General features: G+C 36.5%; 1 protein-coding gene across 4 annotated transcripts in view; it reads left to right on the top strand.

Annotated features, from left to right (window-relative positions):
• The window catches only part of TTC8 (tetratricopeptide repeat domain 8), a 48,102-nt gene extending 25,551 nt beyond the window's left edge, over positions 1-22,551 (top strand). For 2 of the 4 annotated variants that reach the window (XM_082451336.1, XM_082451338.1), the window contains 7 exons: positions 4,322-4,409; positions 6,764-6,874; positions 14,998-15,137; positions 16,487-16,661; positions 16,975-17,097; positions 19,894-19,977; positions 21,930-22,551. In XM_082451336.1, coding sequence (XP_082307462.1) covers positions 4,322-4,409; positions 6,764-6,874; positions 14,998-15,137; positions 16,487-16,661; positions 16,975-17,097; positions 19,894-19,977; positions 21,930-22,046 — 838 coding nt within the window. In that variant the 3' untranslated portion in view covers positions 22,047-22,551. The other 2 variants (XR_014260962.1, XM_082451337.1) reach the window with 2 other exon arrangements.
• The last annotated feature ends 355 nt before the right edge of the window (positions 22,552-22,906 follow it).

The raw sequence follows: 22,906 nt of genomic DNA, 5'->3' as shown, positions 1-22,906 counted from the left end.
CAATTACTATTTACCTCAAAATTGTTTAGAGTTTAAAAATGGGATTATGCAAAGTCAAAAAATACCTTGAAATAAGTGAAAATGGGAATACAACACACCAAAACTTATGGGATGCAGCAAAAGCGGTCCTAAGAGGGAAGTTCCTAGCAATAAATGCCTACTCAAGAAACAAGAAAATTCTCAGATAAACAAACTAACTTTACTCCTCAAGGAACTAGAAAAAGAAGGACAAATGAAACCCAGAGTTAGTAGAAAGAAGGAAATAACAAAGATCAGAGAAGAAATAAATGAAATAGAGATTAAAAAGACAGTAGAAAAGATCGATGAAACCAAGAACTAGTTCTTTGAAAAGATAAGCAAAATTAACAGACCTTTAGCTAGACTCACCAAGAAGGAAAGAGAGAGTACTCAAATAAATACAATCAGAAATGAAAGAGGAGATGTTACAACTGATACCACAGAAATACAGAGGATCATAAGAGACTACTATGAACAATTATAGGCCACCAAAGTGGACAGCCTAGAAGAAATGGATGCATTACTAGAAACATAAAACCTTCCAGGACTGAGTCATAGAAATAGAAAATCTGAACAGACCAAGTACTAGTAAGGAGATTGAATCAGTAATTTAAAAACTCCCTACAAACAGAAGTTCAGGACAAGAGAGCTTCACAGGTAAATTCTGCCATTCAAAGAAGAATTAATACCAATCTTTCTCAAACTGTTTCACAAAATAGAAGAGGAGGGAACACTTTTGAACTTATTTTATGGGGCCAGCATTTCCCTGATACCTAAACCAAACAAGGACACCACAGGAAAAGAAAATTACAGGCCAATATCACTGATGAACATGGATGCAAAAATCCTCAACAAAATATTAACACATCAAATTCAACATTACACTAAAAGGATCATAACCATGATTAAGTGGGATTTATTCCAGGGATGCAGGGATGGTTCAATATATGCAAATCAACCAATGTGATACACCACATTAACAAAATGAAGGATAAAGATCACATGATCATCTCAGTAGATGCAGAACAAGCATTTGACAAAATTCAACATCCATTTATGATAAAAACTCCTAACAAAGCGGGTGTAGAGCAAATGTACCTCAATATAGTAAAGGCCGTACATGACAGGCCTGCAGCTAAAGTCATACTCATTGGTGGAAATCTGAAAGATTTTGCTCTAAGATGAGGAATAAGATAAGGATGCCCACTCTCACCATTTTTATTCAACATAGTATTAGAAGTCCTATCCAGAGAAGTTTAGGCAAGAAAAAGAAAAGGCATCCACATCAGAAAGGAAGAAGTAAAACTGTCTGTTTACAGATGACATGATACTATATATAGAATATCCTAAAGACTACACCAAAAAACTATTGGAACTAATAAGTGAATTCAGTAAATTTGTAGGATACAAAATGAATATACAGAAATTTGTTGCTTTCTGTACACTAATAAACTATCAGAGAAATTAAGAAAACAATCCCAATTACAATAGCATCAAAAAATAAAATAAAATAACTTGGAATAAATTTAACCAAGGAGTTGAAACACCTGTACACCAAAAACTATAAGATATTGATGAAAAAAACTGATGAAGGCATAAGTAAATTGAAAGATATTTCACATTCATGGATTAGAAGAATTATTATTGTTGAAATGTCCATACTACCTGAAGCAATCTACAGATTCAGTGCAATCCCTATCAAAATTACAATGGCATTTTTCAAAGAAATAGAACAAACAATCCTAAAATTTGTATGGAACCACAACAGACCCTGAAGAACTAAAACAACCTTGAGAAAGAAAAACAAAGCTGGAGGCATCACATTCCCTGACTTCAAACCAAATTACAAAGCTATAGGGATTGTATAAAGTAGATAACTAATAAGAACCTGCTGTATAAAAAATAAATAAATAAAATTAAATTAAAAAAAAAAGCTATAGGGATCAAAACAGTATGCTGTTGGCATAAAAACAGACACATAGATCAATGGAACAGAATACAGAGCCCAGAAACAAACCCATGCACATGTGGTCAATTAATTTACAAAAGAGGGACTTCCCTGGTGACGCAGTGGTTAAGAATCCGCCTGCCAATGCAGGGGACACGGGTTCGAGCCCTGGTCCGGGAAGATCCCACATGCTGAGGAACAACAGCCCTTGCGCCACGACTACTGAGACTGCGCTCTAGAGCCCATGAGCCGCAACTACTGAGCCTGAATGCCACAACTACTGAAGCCCGTGTGCCTAGAGCCTGTGCTCTGCAACAAGAGAAGCCGCTGCAATGAGAAGCCCAGGCACCGCAATGAAGAGTAACCCCCCTCACTGCAACTAGAGAAAGCCTGTGCGCAGCAACGAAGACCCAGTGCAGCCAAAAACAAATTAATTAATTTAAAAAAATTTATAAAAAGTCAAGAATGTACAATGGGGAAAGGACAGTCTCTTCAATAAATTGGGTTGGGAAATAGGACAGCCACATGCAAAAGAATGATGGACCACCATCTTACACCATATACAAAACTAACTCAAAATGGATTAAAGATTGACTATAAGACCTGAAATCATAAAACTCCTAGAAGAAAACATATGCAGTAAGCTCCTTAACAGTGGTCTTGGTGATGAGTTTTTGGATTTGACACCAAAAGCAAAGGCAACGAAAGCAAAAATAAACAAGTGAGACTTTTTCAAACTAAAAAGCTACTGCACAGCAAAGGAAACCATGAACAAAATGAAAAGGCAACCTACCAAATGGGAAAAAATATTTGCAAATCATATATCCAAAAGGGGTTAACATCTAACATATATTAAAAAACTCATGAAAGTCAATAGTAAAAAAAAAAAAAATCTGATTAAAAAATGGGCAGAGGTTCTGAATAGATATTTTTCTGAAGAAGACATTACAGATGGCCAACAGGTACATGAAAGGGTGCTCAACATCACTAATCATCAGGGAAACTCAAACCAAAACCGCAATGAGATATCACCTTACATTTGTTAGAATGGCTATTATTGAAAAGATGAAAAATAGCAAGTGTTGGTAGTATGTGAAGAAAAGGGAACCCTCATGCACTGTTGGTGGGAATGTAAGTTGGTGCAGCCATATGGGAAACAGTATGGAGGTTCCTCAAAAAATTAAAAATGGAACTACCATATGCTTCAGCAATTCTAGTTCTGGGTATTTATCTGAAGAAAGTGAAAACACTGACTCAAAGAAAAGATATCTACATCACCATGTTCATTGCAGCATTATTTACAATAACCAAGATATGGAAACAATCTAAGTGCCCATCAACAGATGAATGGATAAAGAAATATATATATATAATATATATATATATGTGTGTGTGTATATATGTATATATGCAATGGAATATTATTCAGCCATGAAAAAGAATGAAATCTTGCCATTTGCGATGGCATGGATGGACCTTGAGGGCATTATGCTAAGTGAAATAAGTCTCATAGAGAAAGACAAATACTGTATGATCTCACTTATGTGAGGAATCTAAAAAAATAAAATAAAGAACAAAGCTTATAGATACAGGGAACAGATTGGTGGTTGACAGAGCTGGAGGGTAGGGGGTGGGCAAGTGAGTATAGGGAGTCAAAAGGTACAAACATCCAGTTATAAAATAAGTCATGGGAATGTCACATACAGCATTGCAGCAATAGTTAATCCTGTATTGCATGTTTGAAAGTTGCTAAAAAAGTAAACCTTAAAAGTTCCCATCACAAGAAAAAATTCTGTAACTATGTATGGTGACGGATGTTAATTAGACTTACTGTGATGATCATTTTGCAATATATGCGAATATCAAATTATTATGTTGTACACCTGAAATTAATATAACGTTGTATGTCAGTTATACCTCACTTTAAAAAAATGGGCTTTTATCTCAAAGCAGATGTTTTCAAAGAAATGTCATCTTCAGTTCTTCCAATAAAATGGAGGCTCTAAGCATTTATTGAGGTCATGTGACATATGTCAGCTGATCATAAGCTCTTTGGGTGGTGAACTGGTGTGACCTTGCTCCCTGGCAGCTATTAGTCCTGCTGTGACTAGGCTTCAGACAGACTCTTTACATACCATTTAAGCATTAGGCAGTGAATATGGGAAAACAGGCATCTTTTTCCTAAACTATATAAACATACATGTTAATATGTATGTGTGTATAACGTCACCTTCTTTGCTACATGCTTACTCTTACAGATGTAATTTGTCTCTAATTCATATCCTCAAGGTATGAATAAATGCTGTAGTATTTATTTTAAATTGAATGTCTAATTTTTTAAATGGCTGTTCTTAGGTTAGGAATGTATCGTGAAGCAGAAAAACAATTTAAATCAGCCCTGAAGCAGCAGGAAATGGTAGATACATTTCTCTACTTGGCCAAAGTAAGTATTCTTAATTTGAGTGGAATTTGTCTTCTCAGGGTAAATGTTTAAATTCTGACGAGTACATGGGGAGAGTTACCAGTTTCTTTAGGAATATTGGACACGTTAATATGTTCAGACTTAAGTTTGTTCGTTTTTTTTTTTCTTTTTTAATAAGGGAAAAGGTGAGAACATACGTAGAATACCCATCTCAGGAAGAATTGATTGCCGTGAAAAATAAGACAACACCTTTGAAATATTGCCCATTAGAACAGAAGAAAACGCCACGGGCTTACTACCCCCATGGGTAACAAGCCCCCGAGAGGCACTTTTCTGCAGCACACTTGTCTCCCACCTAAGCAGACTATAGAGAGCAGGGATTGTTTTTATGTAGGTCCTTCACTTTTTGGCTCTGCCATTATTACAAAAACAATATTTCCCCTTTACTGAGCACCTACTCAGTGGTAAGGTATTCTATCAGGTCTGTTCCATATGCAATTTAACCCTCATAGCAACACCACAAGGCAGATTTTAACATTTCCTTTGTACTCTTAAGGAAAGGGAGACTTAAAGAGGGTAACTAAGATGTTCAAGCTCACTTGGCTATTTGCCAGCATTCAAACCCAGGAATTTCTGATTCCAGAGCTGACTCACTGCCCTGTAGTGCCATCCACAAACCACAACAGAAGTGCAGGGCCACCTAGAATTTTCAGTATTGGAATAAAGTTACTTCTTTACCCTCACCAAGGCTACTTTAAAGAAACATTTGTTGAAGTGGTGGTTAGGACATCATCTTGCTATATCTTTAAGAATTTTTTAAATTTAAGAAGTGTGGTTAAAAAAAAAAAAAGTGTGGTAAAGGAGGTTGAAAAGAAGATGAGATATAAAAGGAAGTGCTACTACTTTCTAAATATGGTATTGCACTAATACGTATAAAATGGATAACTAATAAGAACCTGCTGTATAAAAAAATAAATAAAATAAAATTCAAAAAAAAATATGGTATTAATGTTTGCATACTAAAAAGAAACAAAATGGAAGTTCTGCCATATAAACTTACTGTGATAATCTTAGTATGTTTATAGTTGTTTTTCAGAAATATTTGAAACTATCTGGTTCTAAGTATCTTCTCTACATTATATGTTAAAATTCTTAAAGAGTTTTCTAAACATCACAGTAAACTTTCCTGACAGCTTGAAATTATAACTCAGGTCACAGTATTTGACTGTCATCTTAATTGATAATCACTTGCCACGTGGTTAAAAAAATGTACTTTTAAACTATTGTTAAATATGACTAGAGTCATATTTAATAGTTCTAATTTGACTGTTTTTTCATAAATTGATTTGTTTAAATCCATTGTTGCCTACATGACTATATAGAGGTACAATTTACTTATTTTCTTTAATATGTGAAGGAATTATTGCTCAGTAATAGAGGCCAAGCAGATTTTGGGAACCACATTATTTCTTAAAATTTTAGATTGTTAATTTAACAATTATTAAATATTTTATATTACTTAGTATATGGAATTATATACTTACTATATTTTAAAAAGCAGTTCAGAAGCATGTAAGGTAAAAATTGAAAAGTTTTCATCCATACCCTTCCCTCTAATCTCATACTTTAGCAGTAAACACTGCAAGCAGTTTTCTGTGTATCCATTTGGGCCTCTTCAAAGCACAATCTGAATGTTTAGGAAGAAACAGAGGATCCAAGATCATGAAGAAAAAAATGTCATAATCTTATGTTTCTATACATAAAACTATAATTCTCTTATTTTAGAAATTCCTAATAAGCATATGGTTTATCCACGCTAATGTTCCAGTTGCTAATTAAGCAGAAACTATCAAGTGCCAACCCTCTCAACTCCCTGACCCTGTACCCTACAAATCTGTTTCTCCTCTATTTCTGAGGGTCCTTCTCCCAAACCACCATCTCCGGAGGCTCTCCCCGGCGGCTCCTTCTCAGACCTTCGTCCGTGGGTCATCCCCTCTTCCTCCAGCATCTTCAAAATCAGCCTCATAATTGGTCCTTAGTGCCAGCCTATAGATATACTTATAGATATACTCCATCCTAAAAAGATTTTCCCTTGATCCTTTCTTTTCTAGTCCTGGCCAGTCTCTGTGACAATAGTAAGTCCACAGTAAGTGTTTGCTGAATGAATAAATGAATGAATGCTTCATATACAACATATACAACATGGAGATAAAAGTGTAGTATCATTATTGGAAATTAATCCAACAGATTTCTGAAATTTTTTTACTGTAATATCTAGGAGATAATTTGTTACTAAGCAATAATTATAAACTTGTCATAACAAATGCTATTATTTTAAGAACCAGTACTTTTATTGAAATGTATCTTGGTTTTAGGTTTACATCTCATTGGATCAACCTGTGACTGCTTTAAATCTTTTCAAACAAGGCTTAGATAAGTTTCCAGGAGAAGTAGCCCTACTTTGTGGAATTGCCAGGATCTATGAGGTAAGGTTCATATCATTCAAAAAGTTGATGTAAAATTGAGATTATATGCTACTTAAGTAAGGTCATAGCCCCTTGGGGTCTTACAAAGGATAACAGTTTATAAAATTATGATTGTTGGCCTGTGATTTACCAACAGAATAAGAGATTTTAGTGTATGCATTAGTCAAACTAAGTTTTTATTATGAAGTATTTCAAACATATAGAAGAGTACAGAGAATGGTATGAGATAGGGATTTAAATGTTTCTAATTTCAAATACCTTTTAACATAGAACAGTTCAAATAAAGGCCTGCCTTTCAAATGAATAAACAAAAGGCCCCAAGAAAAATTAAAACCACAACCAAATCAGATTAGCAAGGATAAATCATTTAAAACAAGTTTCTGTACAGAACAAGCAATGAACAATAGGCAGCACAACATGTTCATTTAGAAGAAACAAGACCAAAATGAAAGTGATAAATAAAAAAAAAAAGAACATAAAGGAAAAGAATGCCTCCAGAGAAAAGTATGATATACATGCAGAAACCCCTTAAGGCATATGTTGTATAGGCTGCAACGCTAAGGAACAAACTTTAGTAATTAACCCTCAATCCATTGTCACATAAGGAGAAAATGAATACACTGGAAATCTTTGTATGGTAAACTTTATTTGAATTGTTCTATGTTAAAAGGTATTTGAAATGAGAAACATTACCCTAGGAAATATTATTCTTGTGGTCCTTGAACTTTACTGTGAATAGCAGTGACTTTGGGATTGTTTTGAGAGTGAGGCCCATTTTCTGCCTTCTGAATCAGATGTCCTGGAAGGTGGGATGTAGGTTTTTGTCTGCTTAGCAAGCTCACTAGGTGATTCTGAAGTATAACAGAGTTTGAGAATCATTGCAAAATTCACTTCCTTATTTGCAGTTTTGTTTTAAATAACTAAAAATCTAATTAGAGTTAATATTCTGTGAATTGGTTCAAAAATAACCACTAATAGCTACTATAAAATCACTTAAATGATACCACGGTTGTTTATACACTTGAAGTGACATTTATATGCTTGAAGATATTATTTAAAGGACAAAAATAGAATCTGTGTTTATTCATACATATGAAAATTTATGTGCTAAAGATTGTCTATTAAACCCATTGGATTATTGGATTATTTAATAGTTTAGAAATAGAGCTGGATGAGTAATGATTTCATATACTAAAAGAACCCATTGCTACCAGGTGCCTCAAAGATTTAAAACCATGAATGTTCCAGAAGAAAATACAGATGAATTATCTGTATAAACTTGGAATGGGGAAGACCCTCCTGACCATGATACTAAGTCAGAAAGCCATAACAGAAAAAAATTGATAAATTTGAGAACGTAAAAGTTAACTTTTCTATATTGTAAAAACAAAAATACCAATAAAAGCAAACCCAAACAAAAAAAGGTAAAAATATCAAACAGGGCACATATTTGCCATACCTGGGACAGAAAAAAAGGCTACTTTTCATTTCCTCAGTTTATACATTGCTTAACAATTGCTGGGTTCCAGGTGGTTTCCAATTGATGGAGAATTACACATAGACACATACCTGTGCATACACACACTTATAAATTCTCATTTTGGTCAAGCATGTAAACACGGAAACTCGGTATTTCCTCAGAGCAGTTGTGGAGGTGAGATCACGGTGTGACCGTTGTTGTCCTTCCAGCCCACACAGTGGCTGCTGACCATCTCCACGCCAGTAAAGTCCCCCCAGAGACGAGACAACAGCCAAACCCCAGCTGCATTTCAGCTACCCCGCTGCCCTTTCATACTGGCGCCGGTTAACACACATCTGGAAGAACTCAAACAAACCATCTGTGCTTCTCCTCTGAAGGGAATGTTTATTAACACAGGGTCTCGCTGGGTTTTGAACCGAATTCAGCATCAGCACGGGCTCATTGCATCCGCAAGGAGAAAACAGTCGGTGTCCAGGGATCCCTGAGCCACAGCTGTGTCTCCAGCTCTCCTGAGCCCAGGAGGGTGGTTTCCCACCCAAGCCCCTCATACACATAAACCAATAATAAAAGGACAAGAGACAGGATAAGAAAACTGGCAAAAGACACGAATCCACAATTCACAGAAAAAGAAATGTAAATACCTGGTGTGTTGAATGTCTAACCTCAGTAATGATTAAAGAAATGAAAATTCAAACAATAATGTCATTTTTTACTTAATCAGGTTAACAAAGATGAATAAGTTCCGTGGCATTTAAGCTTGTCAAGGGTGTGGAGGAACAGATGTCACGTATGAACGTTGTTGCTGGGAGTGTACATTGGTACAAGCCATTTGGAGGCTATTTGTAATTACTTGAGATTTTTAAACATGCATTTAAATTTATTTAACATCAGCACGTATTTTATAAGTTTGAAAAACTGCATGTAAGGTTGTCAAAACACGTTAGTTTCAGTCTAAAATTCCTAGAGATTACATAAATTAAGTCCATGCCCATCAATCAAGTATACAAACATTCTAAGATGTTCTTTTTTTCTTTTTTATTGAAGTATAGTTGATTTACAATATTGTCTTAATTTCAGGTGTACAAAACAGAAACAGACTCACAGACATAGAAGACAGACTTAGGGTTACCAAAGGGGAGAGGGAGTGGGGGAGGGACAAATTAGGAGTATGGGATTAACAGATACAGACTACTAAAGTAATTTTATAGAACTGAAAGCCTTGAAACAATTGACCATTGAGGCTGGAGTCTTCTTTGAATTGGACATTTGAATTGGACCTGTTGCAGACTGAGTTGTGTCCCCTCCCCCCACCTCCCAATTCATATGTTGAAGCCCTAACCCCCAATGTGAGGGTATTTAGAGATAGGGCCTTTGGGAGATAATTAGGATTAGATGAGCTCATGAGGATAGGGCCCTCGTGGTGGGATTAGTGCCCTCATAAGATGAGACACCAGAAAGCGCTTGAACCCTCTCTCTGTCTCTGTTTCTCTCTGTCTCGTGCGAGGACACCGTGAGAAGGTGCAAGCCAGGAAGAGAGCCCTCACTAGAACTCGACCACGCTGACGCCATGATCGTGGACTTCCAGCCTCTAGAACTGTGAGAGAATAAATTTCTATTGTTCAAGCCGCTCAGTCTATGGTATTTTGTTATGGCAGCCCGAGCAGGCTAATACACCAAGTTTGGCAGCTGTAACACTGAATGAAGCCTTGTACTGTGGGTTGCTGTTGCCCTGGAGACCAGATAAGTCATGTTCAGGGGGCCCCATGGTTCATGGGGCCATTACGGCTCACTGGTCAGGTCACATCCTGAATGTGAAGATTATTCTTTGGAAGGAGAAAGTCTTAGTCTGCTCGGGCTACTATAACAAAATACCATAACCTGGGTGACTTAAACAACGGAAGTTTATTTCTCACAGCTCTGGAGGCTAGGAAGTCCAAGATCAAGGTGCTGGCCATTTCAGTTCCTAGTGAGGGATCCTCCTGGTCTGGATACCTTCTTGCTCTATCCTTACATGGTGGAGAGAGCGATCATCTCTCAGGTGTCTCTTCTTTAAGGGCACTAATCCCAATTATGAGGGCTCCACACTCATGTCTTAATTACTTCCCAAAGGTTCCACCTCTAAATACTATCACATTGGGGATTAGGGCTTCAATATGAATTTTGGGAGGACACAAACAGCCCATGTCAGGGAAGGACTTATTGTATGTATAGGGGTGGGGATTACAGGGTGGTGAGTTAAGATGCTCGTTTGTTGTTTCCTTTTAGTTTTATGAGGCTTTTGTTTTACCAAAAAATAGAAAATACACTTCTATTGAAATTATTTTTTATACTTTTCAATGGGTTCTTATGTTCTTAAAATATTAAGAATGTGGAATAGTTGTGTATAAAAGCAGTGTAGAATTCAGGAGAAAATTAACTCAGAGTTAACTAACAAATGTATCAACATCCCTGTGTTTTGAAAAAAGTTTAGTTATTTTTCAGCTATAAGCAATGAATGCAAAAGCCTCTTCTCTTTAGGAACCAAATCCTGGAAGCACTTTGAATAAGAATTTCAAATATAAAGCGTGTGAAAAAATATATATAAAGCATGAGTTTGGATCAACCTGTGGATGTTTTATCAGGGTTTTATGGGACTAATAAATAACACTCCTGTTTCTCCAATTTGAGAACCAACTGAAAAATAGATACAAGATTCACACAAATGGAGGATAAACCATTAATTTTATTTTTGATAAAAGCAGAATTGGAGCATGTGGCTCTAGATTATGACCAAAAGGACTTAATATTGTTCTACGTCTGAGTTACACAGACTAATCCATCCTGTCACAGACATGAGCGTACCCTACCCAGGAGAGCCTGCTCCACACAGCAGGGCAGAGAATGTGGGCATCTTATAGGACAGTTGACTTCTAAAGAGACCCAGAAGGGGCTGAGACAGCCATACTCATTTGCCTCATGGGAATGAGGGAATAGGAGTGGGAAGAAAGGCCCCCAAATCATTCTAATTATCAACATTTCTCAAAGTGTGGTTCAGAGATTCCTGGGGAAGTCCTTTCTAGGAGTCTATAGGGTCAAAACCATTTTCATAATACTAATAGTATTGATGAAATTGGTGATAAATTTAATAGATGTAATTTTTTAATTGAGATATAGTTGATATACAATACTGTATAAGTTAAAGGTGTACAACATAATGATTCACAATTTTTAAATGTTATACTCCATTTATGGTTATAAAATATTGGCTATATTTCCTGTGTTGTACAATATATTCTTGTAGCTTATTCTATACATAATAGTTTGTGTCTCTTAATACCCTGTCCCTGTCTTGCCCATCCTTCCTTCCCTCTCCCCACTGGTAACCACTAGTTTGTTCTCTATATCTGTGTCTGTTTCTTTTTTGTTATATTCACTAGTTTGTTGTAATTTTTAGATTACATATATAAGTGACTTCATATAGTATTTGTCTTTCTCTGACTTATTTCATTATGCATAATACACTCCAAGTCCATTCATGTTGTTGCAAATGGCAAAATTTCACTCTTTTTTATGGCTGAGTAGTATTCTATTGTGTGTGTGTGTGTGTGTGTGTGTGTGTGTATATATATATATATATATATATATATATATATATATAATCACATCTTCTTTATCCATGCATCCGTTGATGGACATTTAGGTTATTTCCATATTTTAGCAATTGTATGAACTTTGGGGTGCATGAATCTTTTCGAATTAGTGTTTTTGTTTTTGTTTTTTTCAGATATATACTCAGGAGTGGAATTGCTGGGTCATATGGTAGTTGTATTTTTAGTTTTTTGAGAAACCACCATACTGTCTTCCACTGTGGCTGCACCAATTTGCATTCTGACCAACAGTGTATGAGGGTTTCCTTTTCTCCACATCCTTGCCAGCATTTGTTAGTTATGGTCTTTTTGATGATAGCCATTCTGACAGGTGTAAGGTGATATCTCATTGTGGTTTTAATTTGCATTTCTTTGATGATTAATGATATTGAGCATCTTTTCATGTGTCTGTTGGCCATCTGAATGTCCTCTTTGGAAAAATATCAATTCAGGTCTTCTGCCCATTTTTTAATTAGGTTGTTTATTTTTTGATGTTGAATTGTATGAGCTGTTTATATATTTTGGATACTAACCACTTATCAGTCATATGATTTGCATATATTTTCTCCCATTCATTAGGTTGTCTTTTCATTATGTCAGTGGTTTCCTTTGCTGTGCAAAAGCTTTTAAGTCTATTTAGGTCCCATTTGCTTATTTTTCCTTTTACTTCCTTTGCTTTAGGACAGCGGCCCCCAACCTTTTTGGCACCAGGGACCAGTTTCGTGGAAGATAATTTTTCCACAGACCGGGGCGGGGGGATGGTTCAGGTGGTAATGCGAGTGATGGGGAGCAATGGGGAGCTGCAGATGAAGCTTTGCTCACTCGCCCACTGCTCACCTCCTGCTATGTGGACCAGTTCCTAACAGGCCACGGACCGATACTGGTCCATGGCCTGGGGATTGCGGAACCCTGCTTTAGGAGACAGCTCCAAAAAAATATTGCTACGATATATGTCAAAGAGTGTTCTGCCTATGTTTTCTCCTAGGAGTTTTATGGCTTCTGGTGTTACATTTAGGTCTTTAATCCATTTTGAGTTTATTTTTGAATATGGTGTGAGAAAATGTTCTAATTTCATTCTTTTACATGTAACTGTCCAGTTTTCTCAGCGCCACTTATTGAAGAGACTGTCTTTTCTTCATTGTATATTCTTGCCTCCTTTGTGGTAGATTAATTGACCATAAGTACCTGGTTTTATTTCTGGGCTCTCTATTCTGTTCCGTTGATCTATATGCTTGTCTGGTTTTGTGCCAGCACCATACTGGTTTTGTTTGTTTGTTGTTGTTTTTTTTGGCCACACCGTGCAGCTTGCGGGATTTCCCTGACCAGGGATCCAGGGATTGAACCCGGGCCACCACAGTGAAAGCCCAGAATCCCAATCACTAGGCCACCAGGGAAGTCCACCATACTGTTTTGATTACTGTAGCTTTGTAGTATAGTCTGAAGTATGATTCCTCCAGCTCTGTTCTTCTTTCTTAAGATTGTTTTGGCTATTCAGGGTCTTCTGTGTCTCCATACAAATTTTAAAATTATTTGTTCTAGTTCTGTGAAAAATGCCATTGCTATTTTGATAAGGATTGCATCAAACCTGTAGATTGCCTTGGGTAGTATAGTCATTTTAACAATATTGATTTTTCCTAATCCAAGAACATAGTATATCTTTCCATCTGTTTGTGTCGTCTTCAATTTCTTTCATTAGTGTCTTATAGTTTTCCAAGTATAGATCTTTTACCTCCTTTGGTAGGTTTATTCCTAATATTTTATTCTTTTTGTTGCAATGGTAAATGGGATGTTTCTTTAATTTCTCTTTCTGATAGTTTGTTGTTAGTGTATAGAAATACAACAGATTTCTATGTATTAATTTTGTATTCTGTAATGTTACTGAATTCATTGATGAGCTCTAGTAGTTTTCTGGTGGTGTTTTTAGGAATTCCTATGTATAGTCTCATGTCATCTGCAAACAGTGACAGTTTTACTTCTTCCTTTCCAATTTGGATTCCTTTTATTTCTTTTTCTTGTCTGGTTGCTGTGGCTAGGACTTCCAACTCTATGTTGAATAAAAGTGGTGAGAGTGGGCATCCTTGTCTTGTTCCTGATCTTAGAGGAAATGCAGAAATCTTCAACAAAATATTAACAAACCAAATCCAACAATACATTAAAAGGATCACACCATCATCAAGTGGGATTTATCCCAGGGGTGCAAGGATTTTTCAATATTTGCAAATCAATCAATGTGATACACCACATTAACAGATTGAATACTAAAAACCATATGATCATCTCAATAGATGCAAAAAAAACTTTTGAGAAAATTCAGCATCCATTTATGATAAAAACTCTCAAGAAAATGGGTATAGAGGAACATACCTCAACATAATAAAGTCCATGTATGACAGACCCACATCTAACATCATACTCAGTGGTGAAAAACTGAAAGAACTTCCTCTTAGATAGTTGTTCATTTGTTTGTCTTCCTACCAGATGTAACCTCCTTGAGGACAGTACAGCCGTCTTTCCGTATCCAGGGGTGATTGGTTCCAGGACCCCTTGGTTGCCAAAATCCATGGATGCTCAAGGCCCTTATATAAAATGGCATAGGATTTGCATATAACCTACCCACATCCATCTGTATACTTTAAATCATCTCTAGATTGCTTATAATTCCTAATACAATGTAAATGCTATATAAATAGCTATAAATACAATGTAAATGCTATATAAATACTTGCTAGTGCAGCAAATTCAAGTTTTGCCTTTTGGAAGTTTCTGGAATTTTTTTCTGAATATTTTTGATCTGCGGCTTGTTGAAATCATGGTTATGGAACCTGCAGATACAGAGGGCTGACTGTAATTTTATCTTACTGTTCACATTGTGTCCCCAGGGCCTAGAACAGAGTCTGGCATATGGTAGGCTCTTAATAAATATTTAATTGAATAAAATCATGTAAACCAGTCAGAATAAAAATAATTTCTTGTCCAATATTAATACAGTATTGCTCTTCTGTCCTGATGGAGAATAGGAAATGAACAATATTTCATCAGCCACTGAATACTACAAAGAGGTTTTAAAACAGGACAATACTCATGTGGAAGCCATTGCATGCATTGGAAGCAACCATTTTTACTCTGATCAACCAGAAGTAGCTCTCCGGTTTTACAGGTGCACTTCACATTCAATTTGTAGAACTGCTTTCCTATGAAATAGTGATGCAACAGTAATAAAGATGGGATGAAAATGTAGAGAAATAATGTGTAGGCCATGTCTATATGAGACTAAAAATTCAAGCACCCAGATGTTTTATGAATATTAAAGCTATATCTAATAATTTGGAAATGCACAAGTATTTGGCATCTTGCAGAAACACACCTGGATAATTGCCTGAGTTTTTAATACCTTGTCATTGTATAAATTGGCCGTTTTGTTATCCGCCAATAACAGGTTAACAGTTCCTAGAAGCACTTCCACATCACTGCCTCCGTTAATACCACTGTACATAATATCAAGACCCTGAAGGTAAAATAGTAATGTGATTTGCAAAGAGCAGTGGGCCCCAGGCTCTAATCCTGATGAGGACCTTAAACAGGATTCCGGTTTTGTGAAGTATTGTCAACTCTTGTCCAAATAGTTTTTCAAAATCTAAACAAATTATTCTCACTGATTCTTTGAACACGTACTTATTTTATCCTATAGATGGTTCCTGAAATTAATTTTTAAATTATGATTTCCTCTTTAGCCCCTGGGTAGTATACAAGGAGATAACTGGCAGCTGACAAGAGTTCTTTCCAAATATATGCTGAAGCATAAAACAATAATATGAATGTAGCCTGTGCACATACAGCTGACTCCACTCGCCTACCCCCACAGTGGCTGATGGGTTCCTCGGGGCAGCTGGGGTGATTTTCATATGCTTATTTGAACTCTCATCCTTTGGGATTAATGACACATAGGAGCAAAATGGGGTTCTTGAGCTGCAGCGTGAAAGCTAAGTGGATAACATGGGGATCCCCTGACAGTCTTGTCTTCCTGAGTAGAAGCTCATCGGAGGTTGTTAGATGCAGGCAAACCACACAATACAAATAACCAGAAACAGCATCCAACTCAGCTGAAAACTTGGCGGTAAATGCTAAACACAGGCCTCAAATTTGAATAGAAGCTCTTAGAAATTTACCTACAAGCACCAAAGCTGTGTGAGGCAAAAATGTGTGGGTTTTACTTTATGTGACTATTTATTGATTATTTTGATTCTCTAACAAAGCTTTTGGGGGAAAAAAAAGGTATGTAAGTTATTTCTGACCTTGCCTCTGGATGCATTTCCTATGACTAGTACCATTACAAAAGACATGCTTTTGTATGTGCTCTAAAATATTTTTCATTTGCTATAATACTTTATGTTCTTTGGACGGTATTAAAAATTATAAAGTCAATTCATTTCTAACTTTGTAAAAAATATGTCTTAATATTTATAAAGTTGGTCTGACACCAAAATATGTGTGCTCTTTTTCCAAAAGGCGACTCCTGCAGATGGGTGTTTATAACTGCCAGCTTTTTAACAACCTGGGGCTCTGTTGCTTCTATGCCCAGCAGTATGATATGACTCTGACCTCATTTGAACGTGCCCTTTCTCTGGCTGAAAATGAAGAAGAGGTAGCTGACGTCTGGTACAACTTGGGACATGTAGCTGTGGTATGTTGTTTCTGTAATATAATTTCTGTAATAGAGAAGGTAGCCACATGTTAGTTTGAAGAAGTTTTCAGATATTGGAAATCCAGGTTTGGGTACAGTCTTTGTAGCAATTTGGAGATTGCTAGGAGTCACCACAGCTCATTTTATCTTCTTAGGTTAAATCCTCTTATGTACAATTCACACTTGACTCCTGTGTTGGTACTTGTTGTTTTTTCTGTGGTGGCCGAAAAGATTTGTATGAGGAAAGGAGGACGTAGATGGCAGGAGGAAGTGAATGGATTTGTGTGTACGAGTTTGTGCTTTTCCTTTGTAGGGAATAGGAGATACGAATCTGGCCCATCAGTGCTTCAGGCTGGCTCTGGTCAACAACAATAGCCACGCAGAGGCCTACAACAACCTGGCCGTGCTGGAGATGCGGAAGGGCCATGTCGAACAGGTCAGCGAACTACTGGGTTACTGCGGACAGTCTTCTTTCTTCAAAGAAAAGCTGTCCCGTGCAGCTCTCTTTACGTTATAATTTTAAAATGAGCTCTGGAGTCTGACTGGCCTGGGTTTGATCCCAGCTCTGTCACGTATTAGCACTGTGACCTTGGACAAGTTACTTAACCTTTCAGTATCCAAAATAGAACACTTGATTTTATTAGGACAAATCTGCACCTCCCCAGGCTTCCCTATCTTCGTGAACTGTTCCACCACTCACACCCCCGCCATCCGCCATCCAGCTGCTCAAGCCAAAATCCTAGGACCCACCCTCGAAACCTGTCTTTTCTGAGTGCCTTCCCTGCCACCCTTTGCCTTCGTCGTGTCCAGTGAGCCCTGTCAGTTCTACCCCCATCTCTTCAGTTCTCCCCTCCCGGCCCCCTTCTCCAAGCTGCTCTCATCTCCTGCCTGGGTGACTACAAGGGTCTCCTAGCTATTGCTTTTGTTTCCACTTCCATCAGCAAGTAGGCGCATCCTGTAATACATCTCCCTCAGAACAGCCCAGAGCAGGGGTCCCCAACCCCTGGGCTGAAGCCTGTTAGGAACCTGGCGGCACAGCAGGAGGTGAGCGGCGGGCGAGTGAGCGAAGCTTCATCTGCTGCCCCACATTGCTCCCCATCGCTCGCATTGCCGCCTGAACCACCCCCCCTCCCCCACCCCCGCCCGTGGAAAACCTGTCTTTCACAAAACCGGTCCCTGGTGCCAAAGAGGTTGGGGACCGCTGGCCTAGAGGATATTTTTAAAAAACAAGATTATTTGATTACTACGTTGCTTAGCATCCTCCAAAGGCTTCTCCTTGCACTTGGAATAAAATTTGAACTTCAAACCTTAGCCTTCGGGGCCCCACCTAATCTAGCCTCTGGGTCCCGCCAGACTGTATCTTTTGCCACTACTCCTTCCCTACTGACTTCCAGACACATAAGCTGCTTGCTGCTGGGCAGTGCCTGTTCTTACTGTAGTGCCTTTGGAAAATACTTTCAGATCCTGAAATGACTCTTTTCTTTTTATCATTCAGGTCTTAGCTTAATTACCGCCTTTTTAGAAAGACTTGCTTGAACATCAGTCTAAAGGAGCCCTCAGGTGCTATCACATCTCCTACTATTTTTTTCTTCACAATACTTATCATTTTATCAGATATTTTCATCTTTATGTGTAGAATGTAGAATGCTAGCTGCATGAAAGCAGGGACCTTCTCTGTCTTCTAACTGCTATATTTTCAGTATCGAAAACATTGCCTGACACTCGGTAGGTGCTTAGTACTGGTGGAATGAGTGGGTGATAAATAAAATAGGGTAATAACAGTACTGACCCGAAGGTGTCCTTGTGAAGATGAGCAGATTGTGCATGCAAAGCCCTTGGCATAGTAAAAGCACATGATAGATGCTTAATAAACTGTATTATTATTACTGTTATTATTTACATAACAAGAAGTTTAAAATGCTGAGTACACTCATACAATATTAATGGCAATCAACATCGATAGATATTACATTCTCTGTTTTACAGATGAAGAAACAGACTAGAGGAGGGTAAGTAACTACCCAAGGTCACAGACGCAGTGAGCAGCATGCCAGGATGTTAACCTCTAGCCTGGTCTCCTAAGCACGTTGATAAACTTAATAAAACAAGCAAAGAAACGTCACTGGATGCTGCCTTTGTTTCACAAAATTTTCCCAAAGTAAATAAGATGGATTTGTACTTTTTAAACAAAAACTAACTACTCTAAAATGCGAACTTGTTCTGTCATAGAACTTTGCCTGTGTCCATTTGAAGCAAGTGTTTTTTATGATTTTCTCTGTTTCCATGTTGGTGATTTTCTTTCCCTCCTACTTACTGTAGTTTCTCCAGCATACAATTGATTTGAAATGTTTTGGTGAAAGGTTTCATTATTATTAAAAATTATAGCTCAATTTAAAAAAAATAGCAAATCATAAAACAAAAAAATAAATATCCACCATCCTATTTAAACTATTATTTATTTTCCATTAAAAAAAGATATAAGAATTTGTCCTCAGGGTCATACATAGAAGTTTGGCTACAAGTTGAAAAGCTGTTTGGCAGCTTGGAATGCTGAGTTTGTGATCTTAACAATGAGTGTATGGGCATTTCATGTCTCTCAGTGGTCTCTGCAATGTGTGATCCTTTGAGTCTAGAGGGGACAAAAAATGATGTGAATTTTGTCTTTTGAGTACTTTAGAGAACAGAAAGCTTGTCATTTTCAGTCGCCTTCAGTTGTCATTTTCAGGTCAGCAGTATAATAAATGCTTGCTCAGTGTCGTCCAGCACAGAAATTGGGGATTTGAATTTACAATGGTTTTTTGGTGGTTTTTGTTGTTGCATTAGAGAACAGGTAATTAGAAGCCTACTGAATCAATCAGCATCAACAAAAACTAGATTAATAAGACTTTTTAGCATTGAGAGGATTATTTTTCAGTTGTACATCATACTGAAATATAAACTTTGTAAGAACAGTGTTTCTCACATAACTTTTTGATTCCATCATTTTCTCCGTATTTTGAAGCATTTTATTATTAATATAATTTTGGCAAGATAAAGGGAGTTCATGGTTATCAGTAAGTTGTATTTCATGAGGAATTCATCTTATTTATTACAGGGTTATGTTTATTAAAGTCCTATCCTGGGTAAAGTATTCTTTTACCAAAAAAAAAAAAAATCACAAATAGAGTGCTAATATATGCTCATATAGCTTTGGTTTCTCTTTTCTTTTTCTTTCTTTTTTTTTTTAACACAGGCAAGAGCACTGTTACAAACTGCTTCATCTTTAGCACCCCACATGTATGAGCCGCATTTTAATTTTGCAACAGTTTCTGATAAGGTATTCTCTTTCTTTGTCAATTTATCATCTGACCTGTTTGTTTTTCTTTCTTGCTTTTAAAAAATGTACAGTTAAATAAGGACATTCTACCCATAAATTCCTGAGAGAAATTATTTTTTTCAACATTTAATTATTATGTACACATATGTCTTCACTTCGAGGGACAGTTTAATACACTTTAAGTATATTTATCACTGAATATTAGCTAAACTTAACACCATTATAGATTGCAGAAGAATTATTTTATGTTTTCAAATATGACATTTAATCATTGAAAAACTATTCATTAACTCCTGGTTTGGGAAGGTTTTAGTAATTAGCGTTTGCAGCAAGGAAATCCTGTATATTATTTGTAGGTCATATTGCCATCAAGTCTGGCATGATGCTGTAAAATTAGGGATATTAGTGAAAGCTGTTTTAGCTATGAACAATATGGGAAAAATGCAACCGTTGATACTGTGTTACAAGTCAATTAACGTCCAAGAGCTAAAAGCTAATCGTGTGCCATTTTAACAATAAGAGGAAACAAACAAAAGTCATCTAATAACTTTTACTTGGAAACCTTACTTTAACATGGAAGGTGAGTTTTGAGGATAAGGAAATGGCTAAAAATGTTTGCTGATGTAAAGACTCTTTCTTTATAGACCAAAAGACATTATAAAAATCATTTTTCATAGCATGAATGTGAGGTCATTTGCACTTTCATTTCTGTTTTGAAAATAAAATAAGCTGTTATTCATAAGTTGTCATTTTTGAGTGCTTGTTAAGTGCTGGCCACTGTTCCAGATGCTCTCTGAACCGCTAATTCTCTCAACAACCCTGCGATGTAGGTAACACTTACCTCCCCTACTCATTTTTTCATACAACTGATGTTTCATTTGTTGAGCCTCTGCTACTTACCAGGCACTGTTGTCGGCACAGAGGATGTTAGCAATGAGTAAAACAGAAACCTCTACCTCATGCAGCTTATATTCTAACGGAACCCAAGGCTTCTGGAACTTAAAAGACTTCCCTGAAGTCCCATGCAGAATTCATGCCCAGCTTCCAAGGATTCCCACATGTTTTCCACTGCACTGTGCTGCCACTTAGTTAAACCACAGAGAAGCCTGGATTACTCTCTTTCAGGACTATTGTTACATTTTAATAATATATAATGCAAATGAAATGTTTCTTTAAGCCAAAGGCTACACTTCCATAAGAGAAAATTGCATGTTGAAAAGAAATGCTATGATTTTAAAAAGGAAACTTATGTTTTTAATTCATATGCATGTTACCAGAAAACTACCAGAAGTGAATGATCTAGATTTTTTTTGGTTTTTTTGGTGTGTACACACTAAAAAGCTTTCTCTTTTTAGAAAGGTATACATGAATCAAGATACATTCAGACGGATTCAGTTACTGTGCGTGTTTTTCTTGGGGACTGGACTTTAACACAAAGTTTATTGAAAATCAGATATGTCCTTTATAAACTTTCAAAACCAGGTTATCTGCCCAACATTACTGTGTTAGCAACCATTTAAAAGCTCCCAGAGCATGTTATTGTATCTTAAATACAATAGTTTTTACTTGAATTTTCTGTCTAAAAGATAATACCCTAATCAAAATATGTCATTGTCTGTGGTACATTACAAATAGTTTCCTTACAGAGCCGGCTGTTTTAGCATGCAGACATCAATTTATTTTTATGATAACTATCAGTGACAGGAAAAGAAAACACAGGTTTATGAATTCATAACTAGACAACTGTAACAGAGCAGAAATTATTTATGGAATTGGTTATTTTACTTTTCTCATATTTTTTCAAGATTGAATTGTAATCTAGGTGAAAAAAATTTTAAATCAAAGTAGCACAATCAAGCAATTCACAATCAAGCACAATCTACATTGTGCAGATACTATGTCTTTTTTTTTTTTTTTCCTGTGGTCTTATTCTGGTCTGGTCTTTCTTACAGATGGGAGATCTACAGAGGAGCTACATTGCTGCTCAAAAGTCTGAAGCAGCATTTCCAGATCACGTGGACACTCAACACTTAATTAAGCAGTTAAAGCAGCATTTTGCTATGCTCTGATTTTTCCTCAGACTAAAGATATTCTTAGGAATATTATGCAAGGGAAAAAGTAGTGTATATATATGTGTAGTAAAAACCTGTGCTTGATATTAGTGAAGGTGACACAAGGGAATTTAAACCAGAATGTTTAAAACTTTATAATAATAACTTTATAAGATAATGTTATAAAAGACAGGATTTAAGCATTTGTAAGAAGATTATGAAACCTCCCACATTATATAGTAGATGTTTGTTTATAATGTTTACAAAACATTTTCATGAATTTCCTCAAATTTTTATAAATGCACATTTTTAATGTCCTGGCCATTAGCTATCATGTAGCTTAAGAGGTCTGAAATCTGCCTTTAAAATTGCACTTTTATGACTAAAAAAAGTACTTATCCTTGGTAGAGACTTTAGAGATTAAAAATTGTACTTAAAGCTATTTTTTATCAAATGCTTTGTGAGACACTCTACTTTTTCTTATGTATTATGCTTTAAAATAAATGTGTATAAAACACCATCATTCTGTTATTTTTCAGGAGTTTTTATCTCAGTCATCTCAGATGAAAAAAGTTTTCCAGAAGTCCAGGAGTCTTAGAAATCAAGTCGTTATTCTAATTTTATTTGAAATGATGTATGATCAATCTTGCTTTTTCCTGAGAAGCTATTTATGGGCTATCATGTTGTCAGTATAAGAATATCAGGATTAGAAATGGAGTCATAGGCCAGAAGTCCCACTGTGGTCAGCCCTGAGAAGGTTAGGCTGGACCCCAATACCGTGCGTTGTAAAATCCTAGACAGGCTCTCCTCTCCAGTATTTAGTGGAATTCTCACTGAAGTGTTCATACAACGAAATGTGTTAAAGGGCCAGGGCCACT

The sequence above is a fragment of the Balaenoptera physalus genome (genome assembly GCF_965194825.1).
Source record: "Balaenoptera physalus genome assembly, chromosome: 2".
Classification (NCBI taxonomy): domain Eukaryota; kingdom Metazoa; phylum Chordata; class Mammalia; order Artiodactyla; family Balaenopteridae; genus Balaenoptera; species Balaenoptera physalus.
Note: the sequence above shows the minus strand (reverse complement) of the source record. Positions and strands in the feature narration are given on the sequence as shown.